We start from the raw sequence: 23,055 nt of genomic DNA, 5'->3' as shown, positions 1-23,055 counted from the left end.
GCCAACTGAGTGGTCCAGTCCCTCTCTCTCTAAGTCAACCCACCTCGCAGAGTTGTTGTTGTGGGGAAAACAGGCGCGGGAAAGAGTATTAGGTACATCCCCCACTTGAATTAGAGTCGAAAAGGCAGGACAAATAAATAGAACATTAATTTTAGGAAAGAACCCCTTCAGGAGAGCACTTCCTTCTTTGACTTTAAACCGATTTTTAACCGATTTTAAGCCGCAGACCCCTTGAAGTCACCCGTACGTTGAAAAGAGCTTCCTTTGGCCACATGATGCCCCCAGATTCAAATTCGTAAGGGGAGGGGGACCCGAGCTGAGAAAGTTGGAGATGATGCTTCCTACCGGTGTCATCCGAAGACCGTCTCCTGTGCTGCTCCCTTAGACTTCCCGTCCTTTGCTCCATTTCAACGCTCTACCCAAGGAAGAAAGCCGAGGAGTTACGTCCCACAGGCCAGAATAACAGAATAACCAAAGGGACCTTGGAGGTCTTCTAGTCCAACCCCCTGCTCATGCAGGAGACCCTAGACCCAGGACGGCGAACCTATGGCGCGCGTGCTGCAGGTGGCACGCAGAGCCCTCTCTGCGGGCACGCGAGCCATCGCCCCAGCCCAGCTCCGTTGTGCGTGCGTTCCTCCCACTGGCCAGCTGATTTTCGAGTCTCTGTGTGCATGCGTAGGGCACATGCGAGAGATGCGTGTGCATGCATGAGTGGAGGTGCGAGTCATGTGTGCATGCACGGGGGGCAGGGGGAGCTCAGGGTGTGTGGTGTCCACCCCTGTGGCCCACCCCCCTAGCGGGCCGCTTTTGGTCTCAGGAGGCTATAGGGAGCCTTACTAGGCCCAAAATGGGGCATGGGACAGGAGGGGTGCAACACCGCTGCCCCCCTGGCCCATTTTTGGTCCCAGGAGGCTTCAGGGAGGCCTACTAGGCCCAAAATGGTCTCCCCCCTCCCTCCCTCCCTCCCTCTCTTCTCTCTCTTTCGGCACAAAAAGCCAAGGCATTATAAAGCGATATTAACACTTCATGTGATCTTGATTCTATCTGTTCTGACTGAGGCTTCCCAAGAGCAGGAAGCAAACTCCTTGTCCCGACAAAAAACCCTTTTATTAATTGACCGTGAATTCTGCTCCTTCCCATCCAGCGAAGTCTTTCGAGGGAGGATTTACGGTCACAGACCTTATCTGGCTTGGAGAGCTGCCAGGCCGAGATCCTCAAAACTCAGCAAGGAGTCTCGGAGAGTCCCGAACCAATTAAGGGAACTAATTGTCTCCTGCAAACTCCACTCCCCTGGCGCTCCTCTTTTATTTCCTCTGGGAGGGGCCATTCATCGTCCACCTGTGGCCTTATTCCCAAGTCGACCCCTGTTCTTTAGTTCTTCCCTTCCTCCGGCAACTCTGCACACACTAGGAACAGGCTCCAGCTGTTCTTCTGCCTCACTGATGTCTGACTCTGAGGGCAGCTGATAACCGGCATATGGCTCTGGCCCCCTCTCTGCCTCCGACACAGAGCCCTCATCAGAGCCTTCCCCAGACTCCAGGACTGGTCCATCTTCCTCCCCAACCTCCTCACTGTCCGAATCGGCTGCCCCAATCTACTGGTTGCTGTCAGGCCACAACACGATCGCTCTGTTAGCGCAGCCTAGCCATTGGCCTTTCTGGCAGCTGCGGCCTCACCATTACGTGATTTTTTTCCGCTTAAACCAATGACCCTGCGTGTTCCCCCTTTCCCACAATCAGCCCTTGTTCCCGTGACGGACAGTTACCTCGAGTTTAGCATCCAAACTCCAACCTTTAGCCCGTTCCATGCCTGGCAGCGCTACTCCTTGAACGCGCGACGGCTGTAGCAACTCGGTCCTCCGCCCGTCCGTCGGTGCCCTCTCTGAATCAGGAGTGGAAATCTTTTTTTCGGAAGGAAAGGAAATTGCCTTAGTGTATAATAAATCAGAATAGAGCTGGAAGGGACCTTGGAGGTCTTCTAGCCCAACCCTCTGCTCTAGCAGGCAACCCTATACTAATTCAGACCGATGGCTGTCCAGTCTTTTTCTTAAAAACCTCCAGGGATGGAGCCCCTACAACTTCTAGTGGCAAGCTGTTCCACGGGTTAATTGTCCTCACTGTTAGGAAGTTGCCCCTTAATTCCAAAGTGGCTTTTTCTCCTTGATTAGTTTCCATCCATTGCTTCTTGTCCTGACTTCTGGTGCTTTGGAAAATAAATTGACCCCCTCCTCTTTGTGGCAGGCCCTCAAATACTGGAAGACTGCTATCATTTCACCCATAATAATTCTTCTTTTATCTAGACTGGCTAAAACCAAATCCCACAACCGTTTTTCACATGTTTTAGTCTCCAGGCCTTTAATGATCTTAATTGCTCTTCTTTGCACTTTTCCCAAAATCCCAAGATCTTTTTTTTAGTGTGGTGGCTGCAACGGGATCCACTAGGACACCAAGGTCTTTCTCTCGCAATTCCTGTTTGGGAGCCAGGTTTCACCAACTCTGGATTTATCATTACCTATCTGTACCTTTGGTATAGAATAGAATAGAATGCAATGGAATGGAAAAGAATTCAGAATAGAATAGAATAGAATGGAATGGAAAAGAATTCAGAGTAGAATAGAATAGAATAGAATGCAATGGAATGGAATAGAATTCAGAATAGAATAGAATGCAATGGAATGGAATAGAATAGAATAGAATGCAATGGAATGGAATATAATTCAGAATAGAATAGAATAGAATGCAATGCAATGGAATGGAATAGAATTCAGAATAGAATAGAATAGAATAGAATGCAATGCAATGGAATAGAATAGAATGCAATGGAATGGAATAGAATAGAATGCAATGGAATGGAATAGAATTCAGAATAGGATAGAATAGAATAGAATGCAATGGAATGGAATGGAAAAGAATTCAGAGTAGAATAGAATAGAATAGAATAGAATGCAATGGAATGGAATAGAATTCAGAATAGAATAGAATACAATGGAATGGAATGGAATAGAATTCAGAATAGAATAGAATGCAATGGAATGGAATAGAATAGAATGCAATGGAATGGAATAGAATTCAGAATAGGATAGAATAGAATAGAATGCAATGGAATGGAATGGAAAAGAATTCAGAGTAGAATAGAATAGAATAGAATAGAATGCAATGGAATGGAATAGAATTCAGAATAGAATAGAATACAATGGAATGGAATGGAATGGAATAGAATTCAGAATAGAATAGAATGCAATGGAATGGAATAGAATAGAATGCAATGGAATGGAATAGAATTCAGAATAGAATAGAATAGAATAGAATAGAATAGAATGCAATGGAATGGAATGGAATAGAATTCAGAATAGAATAGAATAGAATAGAATAGAATGCAATGGAATGGAATAGAATAGAATGCAATGCAATGGAATAGAATAGAATGCAATGGAATGGAATAGAATAGAATGCAATGGAATGGAAAAGAATTCAGAATAGAATAGAATGGAATGGAAAAGAATTCAGAGTAGAATAGAATAGAATAGAATGCAATGGAATGGAATAGAATTCAGAATAGAATAGAATGCAATGGAATGGAATAGAATAGAATAGAATGCAATGGAATGGAATATAATTCAGAATAGAATAGAATAGAATGCAATGCAATGGAATGGAATAGAATTCAGAATAGAATAGAATAGAATAGAATGCAATGCAATGGAATAGAATAGAATGCAATGGAATGGAATAGAATAGAATGCAATGGAATGGAATAGAATTCAGAATAGGATAGAATAGAATAGAATGCAATGGAATGGAATGGAAAAGAATTCAGAGTAGAATAGAATAGAATAGAATAGAATGCAATGGAATGGAATAGAATAGAATGCAATGCAATGGAATAGAATAGAATGCAATGGAATGGAATAGAATAGAATGCAATGGAATGGAAAAGAATTCAGAATAGAATAGAATGGAATGGAAAAGAATTCAGAGTAGAATAGAATAGAATAGAATGCAATGGAATGGAATAGAATTCAGAATAGAATAGAATGCAATGGAATGGAATAGAATAGAATAGAATGCAATGGAATGGAATATAATTCAGAATAGAATAGAATAGAATGCAATGCAATGGAATGGAATAGAATTCAGAATAGAATAGAATAGAATAGAATGCAATGCAATGGAATAGAATAGAATGCAATGGAATGGAATAGAATAGAATGCAATGGAATGGAATAGAATTCAGAATAGGATAGAATAGAATAGAATGCAATGGAATGGAATGGAAAAGAATTCAGAATAGAATAGAATAGAATAGAATAGAATAGAATGCAATGGAATGGAATAGAATAGAATGCAATGCAATGGAATAGAATAGAATGCAATGGAATGGAATAGAATAGAATGCAATGGAATGGAAAAGAATTCAGAATAGAATAGAATGGAATGGAAAAGAATTCAGAGTAGAATAGAATAGAATAGAATGCAATGGAATGGAATAGAATTCAGAATAGAATAGAATGCAATGGAATGGAATAGAATAGAATAGAATGCAATGGAATGGAATATAATTCAGAATAGAATAGAATAGAATGCAATGCAATGGAATGGAATAGAATTCAGAATAGAATAGAATAGAATAGAATGCAATGCAATGGAATAGAATAGAATGCAATGGAATGGAATAGAATAGAATGCAATGGAATGGAATAGAATTCAGAATAGGATAGAATAGAATAGAATGCAATGGAATGGAATGGAAAAGAATTCAGAGTAGAATAGAATAGAATAGAATAGAATGCAATGGAATGGAATAGAATTCAGAATAGAATAGAATACAATGGAATGGAATGGAATAGAATTCAGAATAGAATAGAATGCAATGGAATGGAATAGAATAGAATGCAATGCAATGGAATAGAATAGAATGCAATGGAATGGAATAGAATAGAATGCAATGGAATGGAAAAGAATTCAGAATAGAATAGAATGGAATGGAAAAGAATTCAGAGTAGAATAGAATAGAATAGAATGCAATGGAATGGAATAGAATTCAGAATAGAATAGAATGCAATGGAATGGAATAGAATAGAATAGAATGCAATGGAATGGAATATAATTCAGAATAGAATAGAATAGAATGCAATGCAATGGAATGGAATAGAATTCAGAATAGAATAGAATAGAATAGAATGCAATGCAATGGAATAGAATAGAATGCAATGGAATGGAATAGAATAGAATGCAATGGAATGGAATAGAATTCAGAATAGGATAGAATAGAATAGAATGCAATGGAATGGAATGGAAAAGAATTCAGAGTAGAATAGAATAGAATAGAATAGAATGCAATGGAATGGAATAGAATTCAGAATAGAATAGAATAGAATAGAATACAATGGAATGGAATGGAATAGAATTCAGAATAGAATAGAATGCAATGGAATGGAATAGAATAGAATGCAATGGAATGGAATAGAATTCAGAATAGAATAGAATAGAATAGAATAGAATGCAATGGAATGGAATGGAATAGAATTCAGAATAGAATAGAATAGAATAGAATAGAATGCAATGGAATGGAATAGAATAGAATGCAATGCAATGGAATAGAATAGAATGCAATGGAATGGAATAGAATAGAATGCAATGGAATGGAATAGAATTCAGAATAGGATAGAATAGAATAGAATGCAATGGAATGGAATGGAAAAGAATTCAGAGTAGAATAGAATAGAATAGAATAGAATAGAATGCAATGGAATGGAATAGAATTCAGAATAGAATAGAATAGAATAGAATAGAATACAATGGAATGGAATGGAATAGAATTCAGAATAGAATAGAATGCAATGGAATGGAATAGAATAGAATGCAATGGAATGGAATAGAATTCAGAATAGAATAGAATAGAATAGAATAGAATGCAATGGAATGGAATAGAATTCAGAATAGAATAGAATAGAATAGAATAGAATGCAATGCAATGGAATAGAATAGAATAGAATGCAATGGAATGGAATAGAATAGAATGCAATGGAATGGAATAGAATTCAGAATAGGATAGAATAGAATAGAATGCAATGGAATGGAATGGAAAAGAATTCAGAGTAGAATAGAATAGAATAGAATAGAATGCAATGGAATAGAATTCAGAATAGAATAGAATAGAATAGAATAGAATGGAATGGAATAGAATTCAGAATAGAATAGAATAGAATAGAATGCAATGGAAAGGAATAGAAATCAGAATAGAATGCAATGGAATGAAATAGAATTCAGAATAGAATAGAATAGAATAGAATAGAATAGAATAGAATAGAATAGAATACAAGAGCAGAGTTGGAAGGGACCTTGGAGGTCTTCTAGTCCAAACTTCTGCCTAGGCAGGAAACCCTACACTGTTCCAGACAAATGGCTCTCCAATATCTTCTTAAAGACTTCCAGTGTTGGGGCATTCACAACTTCTGGAGGCAATTTCTGTTCCACCGGTTAATTGTTCTAACTGTCAGGAAATTTCTCCTTACTTCTAAGTTGCTTCTCACCTTGATTAGTTTCCACCCATTGCTTCTTGTTCTGCCTTCGGGTGCCTTGGAGAATAGTTTGACTCCCTCTTCTTTGGGGCAACCCCTGAGATATTGCAAGACTGCTATCATGTCTCCCCTGGTCCTTCTTTTCATTAAACTAGACATCCCCAGTTCCTGCAACCGTTCTTCGTATGTTTTAGCCACCAGTCCCCTAATCCTCTTGGTTGCTCTTCTCTGCACTCTTTCCAGAGTCTCTACATCTTTTCTACATCGTGGCGACCAAAACTGAATGCCGTATTCCAAGTGTGGAATTGGAATTGGAATTGATTTTATTTGTAGGCCGCCCTTTTCCCTGAGGGGACTCAGGGCGGCTCACAGAAACCAGGGAGAGGGGAATACAATACAATACAGTACTAAGACGACAACACATAATAAAATAATACGCAACATGCATACAACATTCGGGCGGGGTAATGGTCCTTATCCCCAGGCCTGACGGGCGAGCCAGTTCTTCAAGGCTGTGCGGAAGGCCTGGACGGTGGTGAGGGTACGGATCTCTACGGGGAGTTCGTTCCAAAGGGTCGGGGCCGCTACTGAGAAGGCCCTCCTCCTTGTGGTTGCCAGCCGACATTGGCTGGCCGATGGGATGCGGAGGAGGCCCAACCTATGAGATCTTATAGGCCGTAGGGAGGTAATTGGCAGAAGGCGGTCTCTCAAGTATCCAGATCCACTGCCATGTAGGGCTTTATGGGTGGTCAATAGCACCTTGAAGCGCATCCGGAGATCGACAGGTAGCCAGCGCAGCTCGCGGAGGATAGGTGTAATGCGGGTGAATCGGGGTGCACCCGCGATCACTCGCGCGGCTGCGTTCTGTACTAGCTGAAGTCGCCGGATGTTCCTCAAGGGCAGCCCCATGTAGAGCACATTGCAGTATTCCAGCCTAGAGATCACGAGGGCCCGAGTGACTGTTGTGAGAGCCTCCCGGTTCAGGTAGGGTCGCAACTGGCGCACCAGGCGTACCTGGGCGAATGCCCCCCTGGTCACAGCTGCTATATGATGGTCGAATGACAGCTGTGGATCCAGGAGGACTCCCAAGTTGCGAACCCTCTCTGAGGGGTGTAGAATTTGACCCCCCAGCCTGAGTGTTGGATTAATGGCCGAATTTTTGGGAGGAAAACACAACAGCCACTCGGTCTTTTCTGGGTTGAGCACAAGCTTGTTAATCCTCATCCAGTCCATGACGGCTTCGAGTCCCCGGTCCATTACGTCAACCGCTTCATTGATTTGGCACGGGGCGGACAGATACAATTGAGTATCGTCCGCATATTGATGGTATCTAATCCCGTGCCTACGGATGATCTCTCCCAGCGGTTTCATGTAAATGTTAAATAGTAGGGGGGATAAGACCGAACCCTGCGGCACCCCATATTTTAGGGGCCTTGGGGACGATCTCTGCCCTCCTACTAACACCGACTGCGACCTGTCCGAGAGGTAGGAGGAGAACCACCGTAACACGGTGCCTCCCACTCCCACCTCCCGCAGTCTTCGCAGAAGGATACCATGGTCGATGGTATCGAAAGCCGCTGAGAGGTCAAGGAGGACCAGGATGGAGGGATGTCCTTCATCTCTGGCTCTCCAGAGATCATCCATCAATGCGACCAAGGCGGTTTCAGTGCTGTAACCGGGTCTGAAGCCTGACTGGAAGGGGTCTAGATAGTCTGCTTCCTCCAAGGACCGTTGGAGCTGGAAGGCCACCACCTTCTCAACAACCTTCCCCAGAAAGGGGAGGTTGGAGACCGGGCGGTAGTTATTAAGGACAGCTGGATCAAGGGATGACTTCTTCAGGAGGGGTCTCACCACCGCCGCCTTCAGTGCGGCGGGGAAGTTCCCCTCCCGAAGGGAGGCGGTTACTACCGCCTGGATCCAGCCTCGTGTCACCTCACTGCAGTTAGAAACCAGCCATGAGGGACACGGATCCAAAGCACAGGTGGAGGAACTCACAGCTCTCATGGCCTTGTCCACATCCCCGGGGGTAACCTCCTGAAACTCAACCCAGAGCTGTTGAACTTGGTCCCTCTGAGTCTCGGCTGGAACTGCAGGTGTGGAGTCCAAGTCCGTCCGAAACCGAGCAATTTTGTCCGCTAAGAATTGGGCATATTCTTCAGCTCTGCCCTGCAAGGGTTCCCCCGCCTCCCTTTTGTTCAACAGGGAGCGGGTTATCCTAAACAGGGCGGCTGGACGGGACTCAGCGGACGCAACCAGGGAGGCTATATGTGATCTTTTAGCTGCCCTAAGTGCCCTAGTGTGGCCTTACCAAGGCCTTATAAAGTGGTATTAACCCTTCCCGTGATCTTGATTCTCTCCCTCTGTTGATGCAGCCTAGAACTGTGTTGGCTTTTTTGGCAGCTGCTGCACACGGCTGGCTCCTATTTAAATGCTTGTCCACTAGGACTCCAAGATCCCTCTCCCAGTTATTGTTTTTGAGCTATCTCTTGCCTCCTCTACTTATCACTATCTTCTTTTAATGACCCCCGTCATCCCTTGTAGGTGGACAACTGAATGGAGCCGAGGTTTACCGGCCAGATGCCCTTCCTGTTGCCAATGAGGACTTGTGTTCAGCAGATAGATTTCTCCTTGTGCCAAGAGAGAGAAAAGTATCTGCCTCTACCTAGGATTGAACTCACAGCCCCCTGATTGTGAGGCGAGAGCTCCCCCTCTAGGCCACCGCACCATTAACCAATTTCATTGTGTTTATTTTGTACAATGACAATAAAGACTATACTATACACTCCTACTCTCTGTACTTATATCTTTGGTGTTTTCCCCCCCTGCCTGGGTGTAACCTACCAAGTCCCGGCTCTTTCCCCCACCCGGAAGTAAATTTCCTCACCTGTTTGGAACGGCCCGGGAGGCCTTTCACCCCGCTTCCGGGCGCTCCCACCACCGCCATCCCTGGAAGGGGCATGGAGCCCCCTGCGATATCCTGGTCCAATTTCCACTCTTTCTCCTGGGCGACGGAATAGATCGGAGCTTTCGGTTCCTCCCCACCCAGCGGTGGCGGGGGAGGATTGGGGGGCAGGTCGTCGGGGTCCCGCTCTCCCTTGATGCTGCGGTATCGCCGAAAATGGAAGAGCCCCTTTTTCCTCTTCCTTTGAAGCAGTGGGAGGGAATCGGACAGTCCCGGCTGTACGGCACAGCTCTCCGAGATCCGAGGATAGCTGCGCAGGAAAGAAACGGCGGAACTAAGATAGCGGGACGTGGTTTGGGAAGACAGAAGGGAAAGAAACGTTAAGATCTATAGGCCGGAGGTTGGTTCCCACCGGTTCGGACCGGTTCAGCCGAAACAGTTGTGGTTTTCCGGCCTGGGTTGCTGGGACCGGTAAATTTTTCTGCGAAGCAGTAGTAAACCGGACAGGAACCCACCACTGGTATTGATGGTCCCTGACCTACGGTGACCATGGAGCCCGACATTTCTATCGCTAAGCAAGACAGGGGTTCAGTGAATTTGTGCCCCTGTCTTACAACCTTTCTCGCCAGGGTCCTTATTATTATTATTATTATACAATTGTATCACAGCGGCCAGTTGTTTCACCGGATTTGGCATTGGTTACTAGTCGGGCCCCACCCAGGGGCCTAGGACGTTGTAACGTATTTTTGTAATATGCGTGTAGATCCAAGCAGTGCGGCTTTTTGCATTTGACTGATGGTGATTTTGTCAATTTTTAACTGTTTTAAATGTAATTCCAGTGCTTTTGGAATAGCACCCAGTGTGCCAATCACCACTGGAATTACCACTGCTGGTTTGTGCCATAGTCGTTGAATTTCAATTTTTAAGTCCTGGTATCTTGCGATTTTTTTCACGTTCCTTCTCGTCGACCCTGCTATCACCTGGTATTGCGATGTCTATGATTGTGACCTTATTTTTCTCAACCAGTGTGATGTCTGGTGTATTATGCGCCAGTATTTTGTCCGTTTGTATACGGAAATCCCACAAGATCTTGACCATCTGATTTTCGGTGACTTTTTCAGGCTGATGTTCCCACCAGTTTGTTGCTGTTTTAATATTATAATTTTTGCACAAATTCCAATGGATCATTTGTGCTACTGAATTGTGCCGCAATTTATAATCAGTCTGCGCGATTTTTTTACAGCAGCTGAGTATGTGATCAACAGTTTCATCAGCGTCTTTGCAAAGTCTGCATTTGGCATCATCGGAGGATTTTTCGATTTTGGCCTTAATGGCATTTGTGCAGATAGCTTGTTCTTGCGCACAAATTCTTATTCTTATTCTTCTTCTTCTTCTTCTTCTTCTTCTTATTATTATTATTATTATTATTATTATTATTATTATTATTGCAGATTTTGTATTGTTTTTTCCTTCCATAACATCTTACAATCATCACTTCAATGTCATATCAATCTTATCTCACTTCTATATTTATATACGTTGATCTACAGTTCTGTACATTTCTCTATTGTTTCTCGGTGGAATTAATTTTATTCCTGTTTTGCAACCATTTGTACCAATTATCCCAAATTTCTTTTCTTTTTTTTGACAGATTTTTTAAAATTATTTTTTCCCTTCTACAACACCTTACAGTCGTTACATCAACATTGTTATGTCATCATACCCGTACGTGTATATAATATTTCACTTCTATAGATACACACTTTATAGACAGTTCTATATATATTTATACATATTGTTTTTTGGCTTAATTAATTTTGTTCCTGTTTTGCAGCCATTTGTACCAATTGTACCAAATTTCATAATATTCCGACTCTTCTTTATCTTTTAATTTCAGGGATAATTTGACCCAAATTTCCTAATATTCATGCTTGTCTTCGTCCTTTAGCGTTAACTTGTCCATTTCTGCACCATCCAACATTTTCTGAATCACTAGCAATAGCAATAGCAGTTAGACTTATATACCGCTTCATAGGGCTTTCAGCCCTCTCTAAGTGGTTTACAGAGTCAGCATATCCGCCCCCAACAACAATCCGGGTCCTCATTTTACCCGCCTCGGAAGGATGGAAGGCTGAGTCAACCCTTGAGCCGGTGAGATTTGAACTGCCGAGCTGCAGAACTGCAGTCAGCTGAAGTAGCCTGCAGTGCTGCATTTAACCACTGCGCCACCTCGGCTCTCATTCCTCTAATTCCTCTGGGGGAATGTTACTTCGTTCCCAACGTCGGGCAAACGCTATTCTAGCTGTAGTCGGAAGATGTCCAGTATTAGTATGTATTTAATTTTCTTTCTATATTTCCCCTTGGTTATTCCCAGCAGAAAGAGTCCTGGTTTGCATTCTATTTTCCCCGCTGTCATTTGTTGTATCCATTTCCAAATTTTCATCCAATGTTTTTGAGTTTCCGGACACCTCCACCACATGGGATAGAAAGTTCCTCGAGTTTTGGGAGGAGAAGGGGAGGGAAGAAGGAGGAGGTAGAGGGGGAGGAAGAGAGGAGGGAAGAAAGGGGAGGAGGAAGTGGAAGGGGGGAAGGAGGATGAAGAGGAGGTGGGAGGGAGGAGGAAGAAGAAGAAGAAAGGAGGAGTAGAACGAGGACGAGGGGAAATGGAAGGGGGAGGAGGAACGGAAGGGAGAAGAAGAAGGAGAAAGGGGGAGGAGAAGGGGAGGGAAGAAGGAGGAGGAAGAGGTGGAGGAAGTGAAAGGGGGTGGGGGAGGAAGAGAGGAGGGGAGGAAGGGGGAGGAGAAAGTGGAAGGGGGGAAGGAGGAGGACGAGGTAGGAGGGATGGAGGAGGAGGAAGAAGAAGAAGAAAGGAGGAGTAGAACAAGGAGGAGGGGAAATGGGAGGAGGAGGAGGAAGAAGAGGAAGTGGGAGGGGGAGAAAGAAAGGAGGAGGAGGGGGAAGAGAAGGGGAGGAGGACAGGAGGAAAAAGAGGAAGTGGAAGGGGGAGGAGAAGGGAGAGGAGGAGAGGAGGGGAGAAGGAGGAGGTGAAGGAAGTAGAAAGGGGAGAAGAAAGTGGAAGGGGGGAGGGGGAGGAAGTGGAAGGGAGGGAGGAGGAAGAAGAAGAAAGGAGGAGGAGGAGGGGATGTGGGAAGGAGGAGGAAGAGGAAGTGTAAGTGGGGAGAAGGAGGAAGAAAGGAGGGGGGTAAGGGTTAATCCTCTCACAGTTACAGCATTTGAGCCAGGTCTCACCTACTCTGTACTTATTATTATTATCTTCTCTTATTGTCCCCATAATCCTTTGCGGGGTGGAGTCTGTGCAACTGAATGGAGCTGTGTTTACTGGCCAGACGCCTATCCTGTCACCAGTGCGGAGTTTTATTCAGCAGATATAATCTCATTGTGCCCGGAGAGAGAAATATCTGCCTCTACCTAGGATCGAAGTTCCCTCTCGCCCTCCCTTCTATTGAGTCAGGTACCACCTGTTCTAATGCCTACGCGCATTCCGGTTTTCCTTGCCTAATTGAGTGACGTCAACCCCGCCCTACGGAGAACCTCCCCCAGCTCACCTGATGGTGTTGCTCAGAACTCTGCGGTTAAAAAACTCCTCGAGACCTTCATCCAGTCTGGGCCCCAACCCATTCTCCTGTTCTCGGGATTCCAGGGAACGAAAAATTCGGTTCTGAAAGAGAAGAAAAGCACCAGGATCTGTTCATTCTTCCCATTCTTCTCAGGGTGTCAACTCGCAAAGCATCCCTGGCCTGCTCTCGAGTTGCCATAGGCAAGGGGGATGGGAATCTGATGAAGCCGCACGGCAGTCACAAACAGAAGCGCATTCCAGGCATATCTTTCCCAAGGCTGTCTCCCCGGTTACCCGCAGCAGCCGGAGAGGCGTGATCTCTATAGCCTGAGAAAGTACTCCATTGGAAAATGTGATTTGTGACACACCCTGGGGGAGCGGGGGAAACAGGGTCATAATCGGGCTGTAAATTACGTGGGGTCAGAGTTGGCTTCACTTGTGCACAAGCCGACATGCTGCTCCTAATAAATAACTGGATTTCTTTTGAAGCTTGGCTCGAGGCTCATGATTTAATTAGGGCATCTGTCAGATCCCTGACACAGGGGTGGTGTCAAACTCGATTTCGTTGAGGGCCAAATTTCTGCTGCACAGCGAAAACCGTTGTGAAGCGAGTTTTTGTCCCCTTTTACAACCTTTCTTGCCACTGTCCACAATTGTCTTTGAAAAACATCCGGATTCCCGAAAAGCCGGAGCGAGGGATGAAACGGCTCGTGAAGAACGAGAAGAGGAACGGATCGGTTTAAAAAAAAAAAGGGTTGGGAAAAAGGAAACTGATCTTTTGGACAAAGCTACGTACGCTGGAGCGGAACCGAGTCGAGCGAGGTGGCCGAGGCCTGCTACACGTCCGGTGTTCGAGCCGACTCCCTTCCGTGGGCAGTTCGAAAAGCCCGTCGAAGGAGGCGCTGTGCGAATAGGAATACGGTGCGTTGCCAACCAGGGAGATCCATCCGAGTGGGGAGTTCATATTAGCGGCTGTGAGGTCGCTCTCCTGCTCCGATCCACCTACAAAAATGGAGAGACGTCGTCATGTCGTTGCCGTCGAGGCACCGTCGGACTGGATTCGATTTTACGACGGTTGTTCCGTGAATCTCACGGAAAGAATATCCAACTGGCGGTTTTGGGTCAATTATTTTTTTTGCCCCAAAAGAAAACTTTTAGGTAGGCGAACAGGTGATTTTGCGCTCAAATTAAACCCAGTTTCAAAGTCGACACGCCTTTTTCATTGCATGCATGCAGGCAGTCCTCGACTTACGACCACAACGGAGCCGGCAAATTTGCGTTTCGCTAAGCGAAACGTGCGTTAACTGAGTTTCTCCCCCGTTTTGAGGCCTTCCTTGCCACCGTTGTTAAGGGAATCACCACATTTGATAAGTGAGTCACATGGTTGTTAAGTGGATCAGTTTTCCCCATTGGCTTCACTTGTCGGAAGGTCGCACAAGGGAATCACGTAACCCTGCGACCTGGGACCGTCATAAATGTGACCCAGTTACGAAAGGTCTGAATTGTGATGACATGACCACGGGGAACGCTGCAAGGGTCACGAGTGCGAAAAATCGTCCAGTCGTAACTTTGATCGCTACATGAATGGTCGTAACTCGAGGACTGCCTCTATGGATTTAAGAAGAGCAGCTAGAAAAATCGTGGTTGCACTCACTAATGAAGGCAGAAGCGGGCCGGATCCTGCGGCAGTTCTTCTGTCTCTTGATAGCCATGGTGTCCTGCAGGAGAGAACATAGAATAGTAGAGTTGGAAGGGACCTCAGAGATCTTCTAGTCCAACCCACCCCGGAGGCCCTTTAGAGGCTGGAAACGGTCCGTTTCCCGATTACCGATAGGCCTGTTGGGCCATTTTTCGTCCGGAAGTCGAAGGAACCTACCGGCCCCCACCTGAAGTCAGGAAACGGGCTGTTTCTGGCCTCCAGAGGGCCTCCGGTGGGGTGGGAGGGGCCGTTTTTGCCCTCCCCAGGCTCTAAGAAAGTCTCCTGAAGGCTGCGAAGGGCGAAAAATGGACCCAGCGGAAGTCGGGAAACGTGCTGTTTCCTGCCTCTGGAGGGCCTGGGGCGGGGAGGCTGTTTTCGCCCTCCCCAGGCTCCAAGAATGCACAACATGGGGTGGGCATTTAATTATGGGTGTGGCAAACTGTTCCACTGGTTAATTGTCCCCACTGTTAGGAAATAGAAGAGAATAGAAGAGAATAAAAAAGAAGAGAATATAGAATAGAATAGAATAGAATAGAATAGAATAGAATGGAATGGAATGGAATAGAATAGAATAGAATGGAATGGAATGGAATAGAATAGAGAATAGAAGAGAATAAAAAAGAAGAGAATATAGAATAGAATAGAATAGAATAGAATAGAATAGAATAGAATAGAATAGAATGGAATGGAATGGGAATGGAATAGAATAGAGAATAGAAGAGATAGAAGAGAATAGAAGAGAATAAAAAAGAAGAGAATATAGAATAGAATAGAATAGAATAGAATAGAATGGAATGGAATGGAATAGAATAGAGAGTAGAATAGAATTGAATAGAAAAGAAAATATAGAATAGAATAGAATAGAATGGAATGGAATGGAATGGAATAGAATGGAATAGAATAGAGAATAGAATTGAATAGAAAAGAAGAGAATATAGAATAGAATAGAATGGAATGGAATGGAATGGAATGGAATAGAATAGAGAATAGAATAGAATAGAAAAGAAGATAATATAGAATGGAATGGAATAGAATAGAATAGAATTGAATAGAATGGAATGGAATAGAGAATAGAATAGAATAGAATAGAATAGAAAAGAAAAGAAGGGAAGAGAATATAGAGTAGAATAGAATAGAATGGAATAGTTTCCATCCATTGCTTCTTGTTCTACCCTCAGGTGCCTTGGAGAATAGTTTGACTCCCTCTTCTTTGTGGCAGCCTCTGAGATATTGGAAGACTGCTATCCTGTCTCCCCTGGTCCTTCTTTTCATTAAACTAGACATCCCCAGTTCCTGCAACCGTTCTTCCTATGTTTTAGTCTCCAGTCCCCTAATCCTCTTTGTTGCTCTTCTCTGCACTCTTTCTAGAGTCTCCACATCTTTTCTACACCGTGGAGACCAAAACTGGATGCCGTATTCCAAGTGTGGCCTTACCAAGGCCTTATAAGGTGGTATTAACCCTTCATCTGATCTTGATTCTATCCCTCTGTTGATGCAGCCTAGGATTACATTGCACACAACAATCTCCAATTTAAGCGATCGTTTGTTTAACAATAAGCCGATGTTGGTCGTGCCGTCACTCTACACAAGGCAGGAATTTGCAAAATCAGGCCCTTCGCCTGCAATACCGCCCGGATCCACTTACGATGTTGGAATCGAGTTCGTGGTCGGTGAAATCTTTCGGGGCCTGGAGTTGGGGTTTCCCCAGATGTTCGGGAAGGATGAGGTTATCCTGGCTCTCCGAAAGCCGGTGGAGATGAGTGATGTGCTGGGCTGAGAGAGACACAGGGGAGAGGGAAGACGGAAGCGGTCAGCTTGCAATTATCCCCGAGAACGGATCTGCAGTACCGGAGCTGAACACAGGGGGATCCAAAATAAAACGAGGGAACCCGAGGGGTGCGGTGGCCTAGAGGGGGAGCTCTCGCCTCACACTGATGAGGCTGTGAGTTCAATCCTAGGTAGAGGCAGATATTTCTCTTTCTGGGCAACATGAGAATCTACCTGCTGAAGAAAACTCCTCACTGGCAACAGGGAAAGGCATCCGGCCAGTAAACACTCTGCTAGTTCCATTCAGTGCCCCGACTCCACCCCGCAAGGGATTACGGGGTTGTTAAAAGATGATGATCCTATGGTTAAAGCTGATGCGGTGGCCTAGAGGTAGATATCTTGCCTCACACTGATGAGGCTGTGAGTTCAATCCTGAGTAGAGGCAGATATTTCTCTTTCTGGGCACAATGAGAATCTACCTGCTGAAGAAAACTCCTCACTGGCAACAGGGAAAGGCATCCAGCCAGTAAATACTCAGCTCCATTCAGTTGCCCTGATTCCACCCCGCAAGAGATTATGAAGAAGAAGATGAGTCCTTGAGATAACTTGTTGGTTAAGGTGACTCTGTTCGGGTTGAAATTTTTTTAAAAAAATCCAGTGGCCACTAGAGGGCAGCAAAGATTTGTATTTCCCCCCCCCCCCCGTAGCTCTTTACTGCCTCCTACTGGAAAGGTTTAAATAAGCGTCTAATCAATACTACAACATAATCCTTGACTTAAAAGAGTTTGGTGGCCGTTTGAAGTGACAACAGAAAAAAAAAAGTGACTTATGACCGCATTTCACACTTATGACCATTGCGGCATCCTTGTGGTCGTGTGATTTACATTCGGATGCCTGACAACTGCTTCATATTTATGACGGTTGCAGTGTCCCGGGGTCGTGTGGTTCTTCCTTTCGCGACCTTCGGACAAGCAAAGTTTGGGGGAGGGACGCCAGATTCACTTAACAACCGGGTTCTTAACAACGGCAGCGCTTTACTTAACAACTGTGGCAAGAATGGTCATAAAACGGGGCAAAACTCACCGAACGAATTTCTTAGGCTTGCTCACAACACACATTTTGGGTCGTTAAGTACAGCAGTCCTTGAGCTACGACCCACAATGGAGCCCAAAATTGATGTTGCTAAGTGAGACATTTGTGAAGGGAGTCTATCCCGTTTTACGACGTTCCTTGCCACTGTTGTTACGTGGATCATTGCGGTTGACTGTCAGAAGGTCGTAAAAAGGGGATCCACGTGACCCCCGGGACACGGCGACCGTCATAAATACGAGCCGATGGCCAAGCATCTTAATTTGGATCACAGGTCCACCGAGATGCGGCAACGGTCATAAGTGTGAAAACTGGTCACCGGTCTCCTTTTTCAGTGTGGTTGTAACTTCGAGCGGTCACCCCGCAAACGGTTGTATGTCGAGGCCTGCTGGCAATACTGGGACTTCTGGATGTCTCCCATCCAATTAGCAGCCACCTCCGACCCTGCTTAGCTTCCAAGTTCAAACAAGGTCACTCTGATCGGCTGAGATACCCGGCTGCAAATCAATGAAATGAAACGGGGGACACGGGAGGGGGGAGGGGAGTGAGTCATTGGGACACCCTAGAGATCATCCTTACCAGGTTCTTGTGAGCGTAATACAACTCCTCCAGGAGTTCCTCCACAATGGTGTTGGTGAGATACCGTCACGACGAGAGCTTCACCTCACTGGTGGAGAATCCAGGTGGAAGAACATCAGAGGATGAACAACAAAAATAACAGAGTCATAGAGTTGGAAGGGACCTTGGAGGTCTTCTAAAAGAGCCAAGGTGGCGCAGTGGTTAAATGCAGCACTGCAGGCTACTGCTAGATCAGCAGGTCAGCGGTTCAAATCCCACCGGCTCAGGGTTGACTCAGCCTTCCATCCTTCCGAGGTGGGTAAAATGAGGACCCAGATTGTTGGGGGCAATATGCTGACTCTCTGTAAACCGCTTAGAGAGGCCTGAAAGGCCTATGAAGCGGTATATAAGTCTACTGCTATTGCTATTGCTATATTCTAGTCCAACCCCCTGCCAGCCAGCTGATTTTCGCCCTTCCAGAGGGCTGAGGGAGGCCATTTTTGCCCTCCCTAGGCTTCAGGAAAGTCTCCGGATGCTGCGGAAGTAGAAAAACAGGCCCAACAGCCCAATCTGATGTTCGGGCCTGTTTTTTGACCTCCCCAGCCTCCGGAGACTTTCCTGAAGCCTAGGGAGAGTGAAGACAGCCTCCCCCAGCCTCCGGGAATAGCAATAGCAATAGCAGTTAGACTTCTATACCGCTTCATAGGGCTTTCAGTCCTCTCTAAGCGGTTTACAGGGGTCAGCATATTGCCCTCACAGTCTGGGTCCTCATTTCACCCACCTCGGAAGGGATGGAAGGCTGAGTCAACCTTTGAGCCAGTGAGATTTGAACCGCTGAACCTGCAGATAACAGTCAGCTGAAGTGGCCTGCAGTACTGCACCCTAACCACTGCGCCAACTCGGCTCTAGGGGAAGCCGGAAACGGATCATTTCCAAACTTCCGGTTGGCCCGTTGGTGCCGTTTTTCACCCTCCCCAGCCTCCTGGGAAGGGTGAAAAACGGCCCCAACGGACCAACCGGAACTTCCAGAATGATCTGCTTCCGGCTTCCGGAGGGCCACCAGTGGGCCGTAGGGAGGCCGTTTTCGCACTCCCCAGCCTTCGGGAAAGATTCCAAAGCCTGAGGAGGGATTGTGCGTGCATGTGCAGGAGGGCGGCGAGGGTTGAATTGGTGCGGGCACGCGCGCATGCGCAATAGCACGCACACCCGCCATCTTGGCACGCCGTAAGAAAACGTTTCCCCATCGCTGCTCTATACCATTACATACAAATGATTGTCCGATCTCGTCTTAAAAGGAGGAGGAGGATGGAGAGAGGAGCAGGAGGAAGAAAGGAGGAGGGGGGAGGGCGAGGGGGGGAAGGAGGGGGGGAAGAGAAGGGGGGGGGAGAGGGAGAAGGAGGAAGAGGAGGAGGAAGTGGATGAGTGGGGAAGAGAAGGGGAGGGGGAAGGAGGAAGAGGAGGAGAAGTGGAAGGGGGGAAGGAGGAGGAATAAAGGAGGGAAGGGGAAGGGCAAGAGAAGGGGGGAGGGGAAGAAGGAGGAAGAGGATGGGGAAGGGGGGAAAAGAAAGGGAGGGAGGAAGAGGAGGAGACAAGGGGGAGAGGAGGGGGAGGAGGAGGAAAAGGAGGGAAAGGGGGAGGAGGAGGAAAGGAGGAGGGGGAAGAGAATGGGGGGAGGAGGGGGATGAATAAAAGAACGGGGAGAAGGAGGAAGAGGAGGAGGGGGAAGGGGGGAGGGAGAAAGGAGGAGGGGAAGAGAAGGGGGAGGAGGAGGAAAAGGATGGGGAAGGGGAGGAGGAAGAAAGGAGGAGAGGAAGAAAAGGGGGAGAGAGGGAGAGAGGAGGGGGAGGGGGAGGAAAAGGAGGGGAAATGGGGGAGGAGGAGGAAGAAAGGAGGAGAGGGAAGAGAAGGGGAAGAGAATGGGGAAGGAGAGGAGGAAGAAAGGAGGAGGGGAAGAGAAATGGGGGAGGAGGGGGATGAATAAAAGAACAGGGAGAAGGAGGAAGAGGAGGGGGAAGGGGAGGAGGGGAGAAAGGAGGAGGGGAAGAGAAGGGGGAGGAGGAAGAGGAGCGGGAAGGAGAGGAGGAAGAAAGGAGGGAAGAGAAGGAGGAGAGGAGGGAGAGGAGGGGGAGGGGGAGGAAAAGGAGGGGAAATGGGGAGGAGGAGGAAGAAAGGAGGGAGAGAAGAGGAAGAGGAGGGAGAAGTAAGTATAACAGAATAACAGAATTGGAAGGTACCTTAGAGTTAGAGTCATCTAGTCCAAACCCCCCCTTGCTGATCTTTTGCAGCCTGAGGCTGCTTGAGGGGGTGTCTGTGCATGCGTGATCATTTTGCTCTGGACGTGCCAGAAACGTGGGAGCGTTTGGGGGAACTTGGAGCAATCAAGGGGCGGTTTGAACGCCCAGCTTCCTCTGTGATCTCCGTATCTCGTGCCCCGGGGTCACGACAGCAACCTTGATCTGGAAACCCACCTCCACCACTGTGACTATCCCTCCCTGAACCCCCACACCCCCTTTTTTTTTTTAAATCTACACCCCAATTCTTACTTGAGCTTGTTTTGGATATCCTGGCCAGCCTGCTCCAGCAAAGCGCCTCGGATAAAGTTTCGGGGCACGGTGAGATGCTCCGAAACAGCGGCCAGCATCTTGTGATGTTCTTCAGCGGCCTGGACGGCGTGCGGACACAACTCCTGGGTGAGGGCCACCATGGATTCCAAGATCATCTGGCCGAGAGAGAAGCCACGAAATCAGGGTTAGCCAAAGAGGGGAACGGAGATCGATCAAGACGGTCATCTCGCAACAACCACAAGACGCCTCAATTCCCCCAAGACCGAGGACGTCCCACCAGGAGGATTTCGCCACCATCCGTAGCGTGAAAGGGGACGGTGGTGTTCCCTTCACCTGCAGTTCCTTGTCGACGGCTTTCGCCACTTCGTTGGCCATGGACTCCAGACGGTGCCGCACGGGCCCATCACTGGCCAAGAGGTGCCCAAGTTCGTATAGACTGGGAAAGAGCTGGAGGAAAGAGAGGATGAAGAGCGTGCCTCAACCTTGGCATCTTTAAGAAGGGTAGACCTCAACGCCAAGAAGTCACCAGCCAGCTTATCTAATTCTATAGTGTAACCAATTTTTTTTTGCCCGTACAATCATTGTTTCATTGACTTGTTCCTCTTCCATTTTGTAGCTTAGTCAATAAATTATAAGAGCCTGTGGCCTAATGGCTAAGATGTCTGCCTAATATGTATATAGCCCAGGTTCAAATCCCAGTAAGGGTATGGCTAGCTGATGAGAGCTAAATAGCTTGAAATAGATCTATACTAGTCTCCCTTTATTTATTTATCAGTACAAATACAACAAATGTAACAAAAAGGCAACAGTAAAAATATTGGGTTTCTGTCTGGATGGTCTCTTGTGACGAGCCGATGGACAGAGAGTGGAAGCAGTGGGCTTCCTCCCATATTTGGGCATACCAGGGGTTGTGACACTAAATACATACCTATTTCCCTGGCTCAGCTGATAAAGGAGGAGAACCTTGTGGCTTAGTGTTTAACACATCTGCATAAGACGTAATACAGCTCAGGTTCGAATCCCAGTAAGGGTATGGCTAACTGATGAGAGCTAAATAGCTTGAAATAGATCTATACTAGTCTCCCTTTATTTATTTATCAGCACAAATACAACAAATGTATGTATGTATGTATGTATGTATGTATGTATCAGGGGTGGGTTTCTCGCCCCGTTCCAACCGGTTTGGTTAGAATGGGGCCGGCGGCGTCCTCATGCACGCGCGCAGTGCACGCATGCGTACTAGCGTCTGTGCGATGCTCCAGCTGCTCCTGGAGGATTGCCCAGGCGCTGTATGCGTCCTGCGCATGCGTGGAAGCGTAGAACTCGTCAAAACCGGGTAAGAAACGCGGGCGGGTGGACCCTTTGGCGTTCCCGGAAGTTACTTACTTCTGGGTTCGCCGACCAACCAGTTCGCGGGGACCACCGCGAACCGCCTGAAACCCACCCCTGATACATACATATATACACACACTGTGTTTTGGGGAGTATAAGATGCACCAAGATTTTGAAGAGGCAAATTTTTTAAAAAAGGTTTTGCACTCTGCAGACCTCTCAAAAATGGCCCATTTTTTGTCGCAATTGGCTATAGGAGGCTTGTAGAGTGCTCCTGGGGGGGTGCCCCCCCAAAACAAACAAAAAACGGCCCATTTTTTGTTCATTTCTGCTCTCCCCAGCCCCCAGAAGCACTCTAGAAGCCTTCTGAAGGCTATGCACGGCCATTGTGGTGAAGAGGGGCGGGGCTTCGGGAGCCCAAAAATTCTGTATTCAGTGTATAAGACCCACCCAGATTTTCACCCTCTTTTTTGAGGGAAAAAGGTTCGTCTTATACTCTGAAAAATACAGTATTCTCTTTAATTTTCTCCTGTAAATGATATACCCTGACAATGCACTGTATTCAAAATGTTTATGAATCAAACAATAATAATTTAAAAAATTAGCGGTTGTAAGACAAGGAAGGACAAATGGTTTGTCTTACCGCTCTTGAATTCTTAGCTTCTTTCATCAACTTCCGGGCATACAGGACTTCCTCCTGGACAGAATCGGCCGAGCACGTCCTCAGGGACCCGTAGCTCCTCCTGAACTCGCACGCAAAGCCGCTCATCATCTAAGGAGGGGACAGGAGAGGAGATTGTTAACTCAGACAACCCTCCCTTAACCTGAAAATCCTCCAATGTGTGTCCCCACAAACCCATCAGAGATCCTGGAGGTATTCAGGTCACCCCCGAATCCCATCTGGTCTTGCGCCATTCGCCTTGGTCACATCTGCAGGTTTTCCCCCCTCCCCCCCCTCCCCAAGATGTTAAGGATGGACGGGAGAAGTGGCTCCAGGGAGATGGGAACGTTTACTTGCTCGGCGCTATGGGTGACGATTCCCTTGGT

At 46.5% G+C, this 23,055-nt stretch overlaps 1 protein-coding gene across 1 annotated transcript in view; it reads right to left on the bottom strand.

The window, feature by feature from the left end:
- The window catches only part of LOC106541035 (capping protein, Arp2/3 and myosin-I linker protein 3), a 32,616-nt gene extending 9,839 nt beyond the window's left edge, over positions 1-22,777 (bottom strand). The window contains exons 1-10 of the mRNA XM_087715023.1: positions 22,652-22,777; positions 21,010-21,123; positions 20,656-20,831; positions 16,700-16,719; positions 16,344-16,471; positions 14,654-14,717; positions 13,796-14,001; positions 13,294-13,368; positions 12,989-13,101; positions 9,563-9,732 (exon numbers count right to left, since the gene is read on the bottom strand). Of these exons, the coding sequence (XP_087571149.1) occupies positions 9,563-9,732; positions 12,989-13,101; positions 13,294-13,368; positions 13,796-14,001; positions 14,654-14,717; positions 16,344-16,471; positions 16,700-16,719; positions 20,656-20,831; positions 21,010-21,123; positions 22,652-22,777 (1,192 nt within the window). The remainder of the gene's footprint in view (positions 1-9,562; positions 9,733-12,988; positions 13,102-13,293; positions 13,369-13,795; positions 14,002-14,653; positions 14,718-16,343; positions 16,472-16,699; positions 16,720-20,655; positions 20,832-21,009; positions 21,124-22,651) is intronic.
- Between the last annotated feature and the right edge of the window lie 278 nt (positions 22,778-23,055).

The sequence above is a fragment of the Thamnophis sirtalis genome, unplaced genomic scaffold (assembly GCF_051295495.1).
Source record: "Thamnophis sirtalis isolate CommonGarterSnake01/CBP01778 unplaced genomic scaffold, rThaSir2_p1.2 scaffold_4, whole genome shotgun sequence".
NCBI lineage: Eukaryota > Metazoa > Chordata > Lepidosauria > Squamata > Natricidae > Thamnophis > Thamnophis sirtalis.
This window is presented reverse-complemented; position numbering and strand designations above follow the sequence as displayed.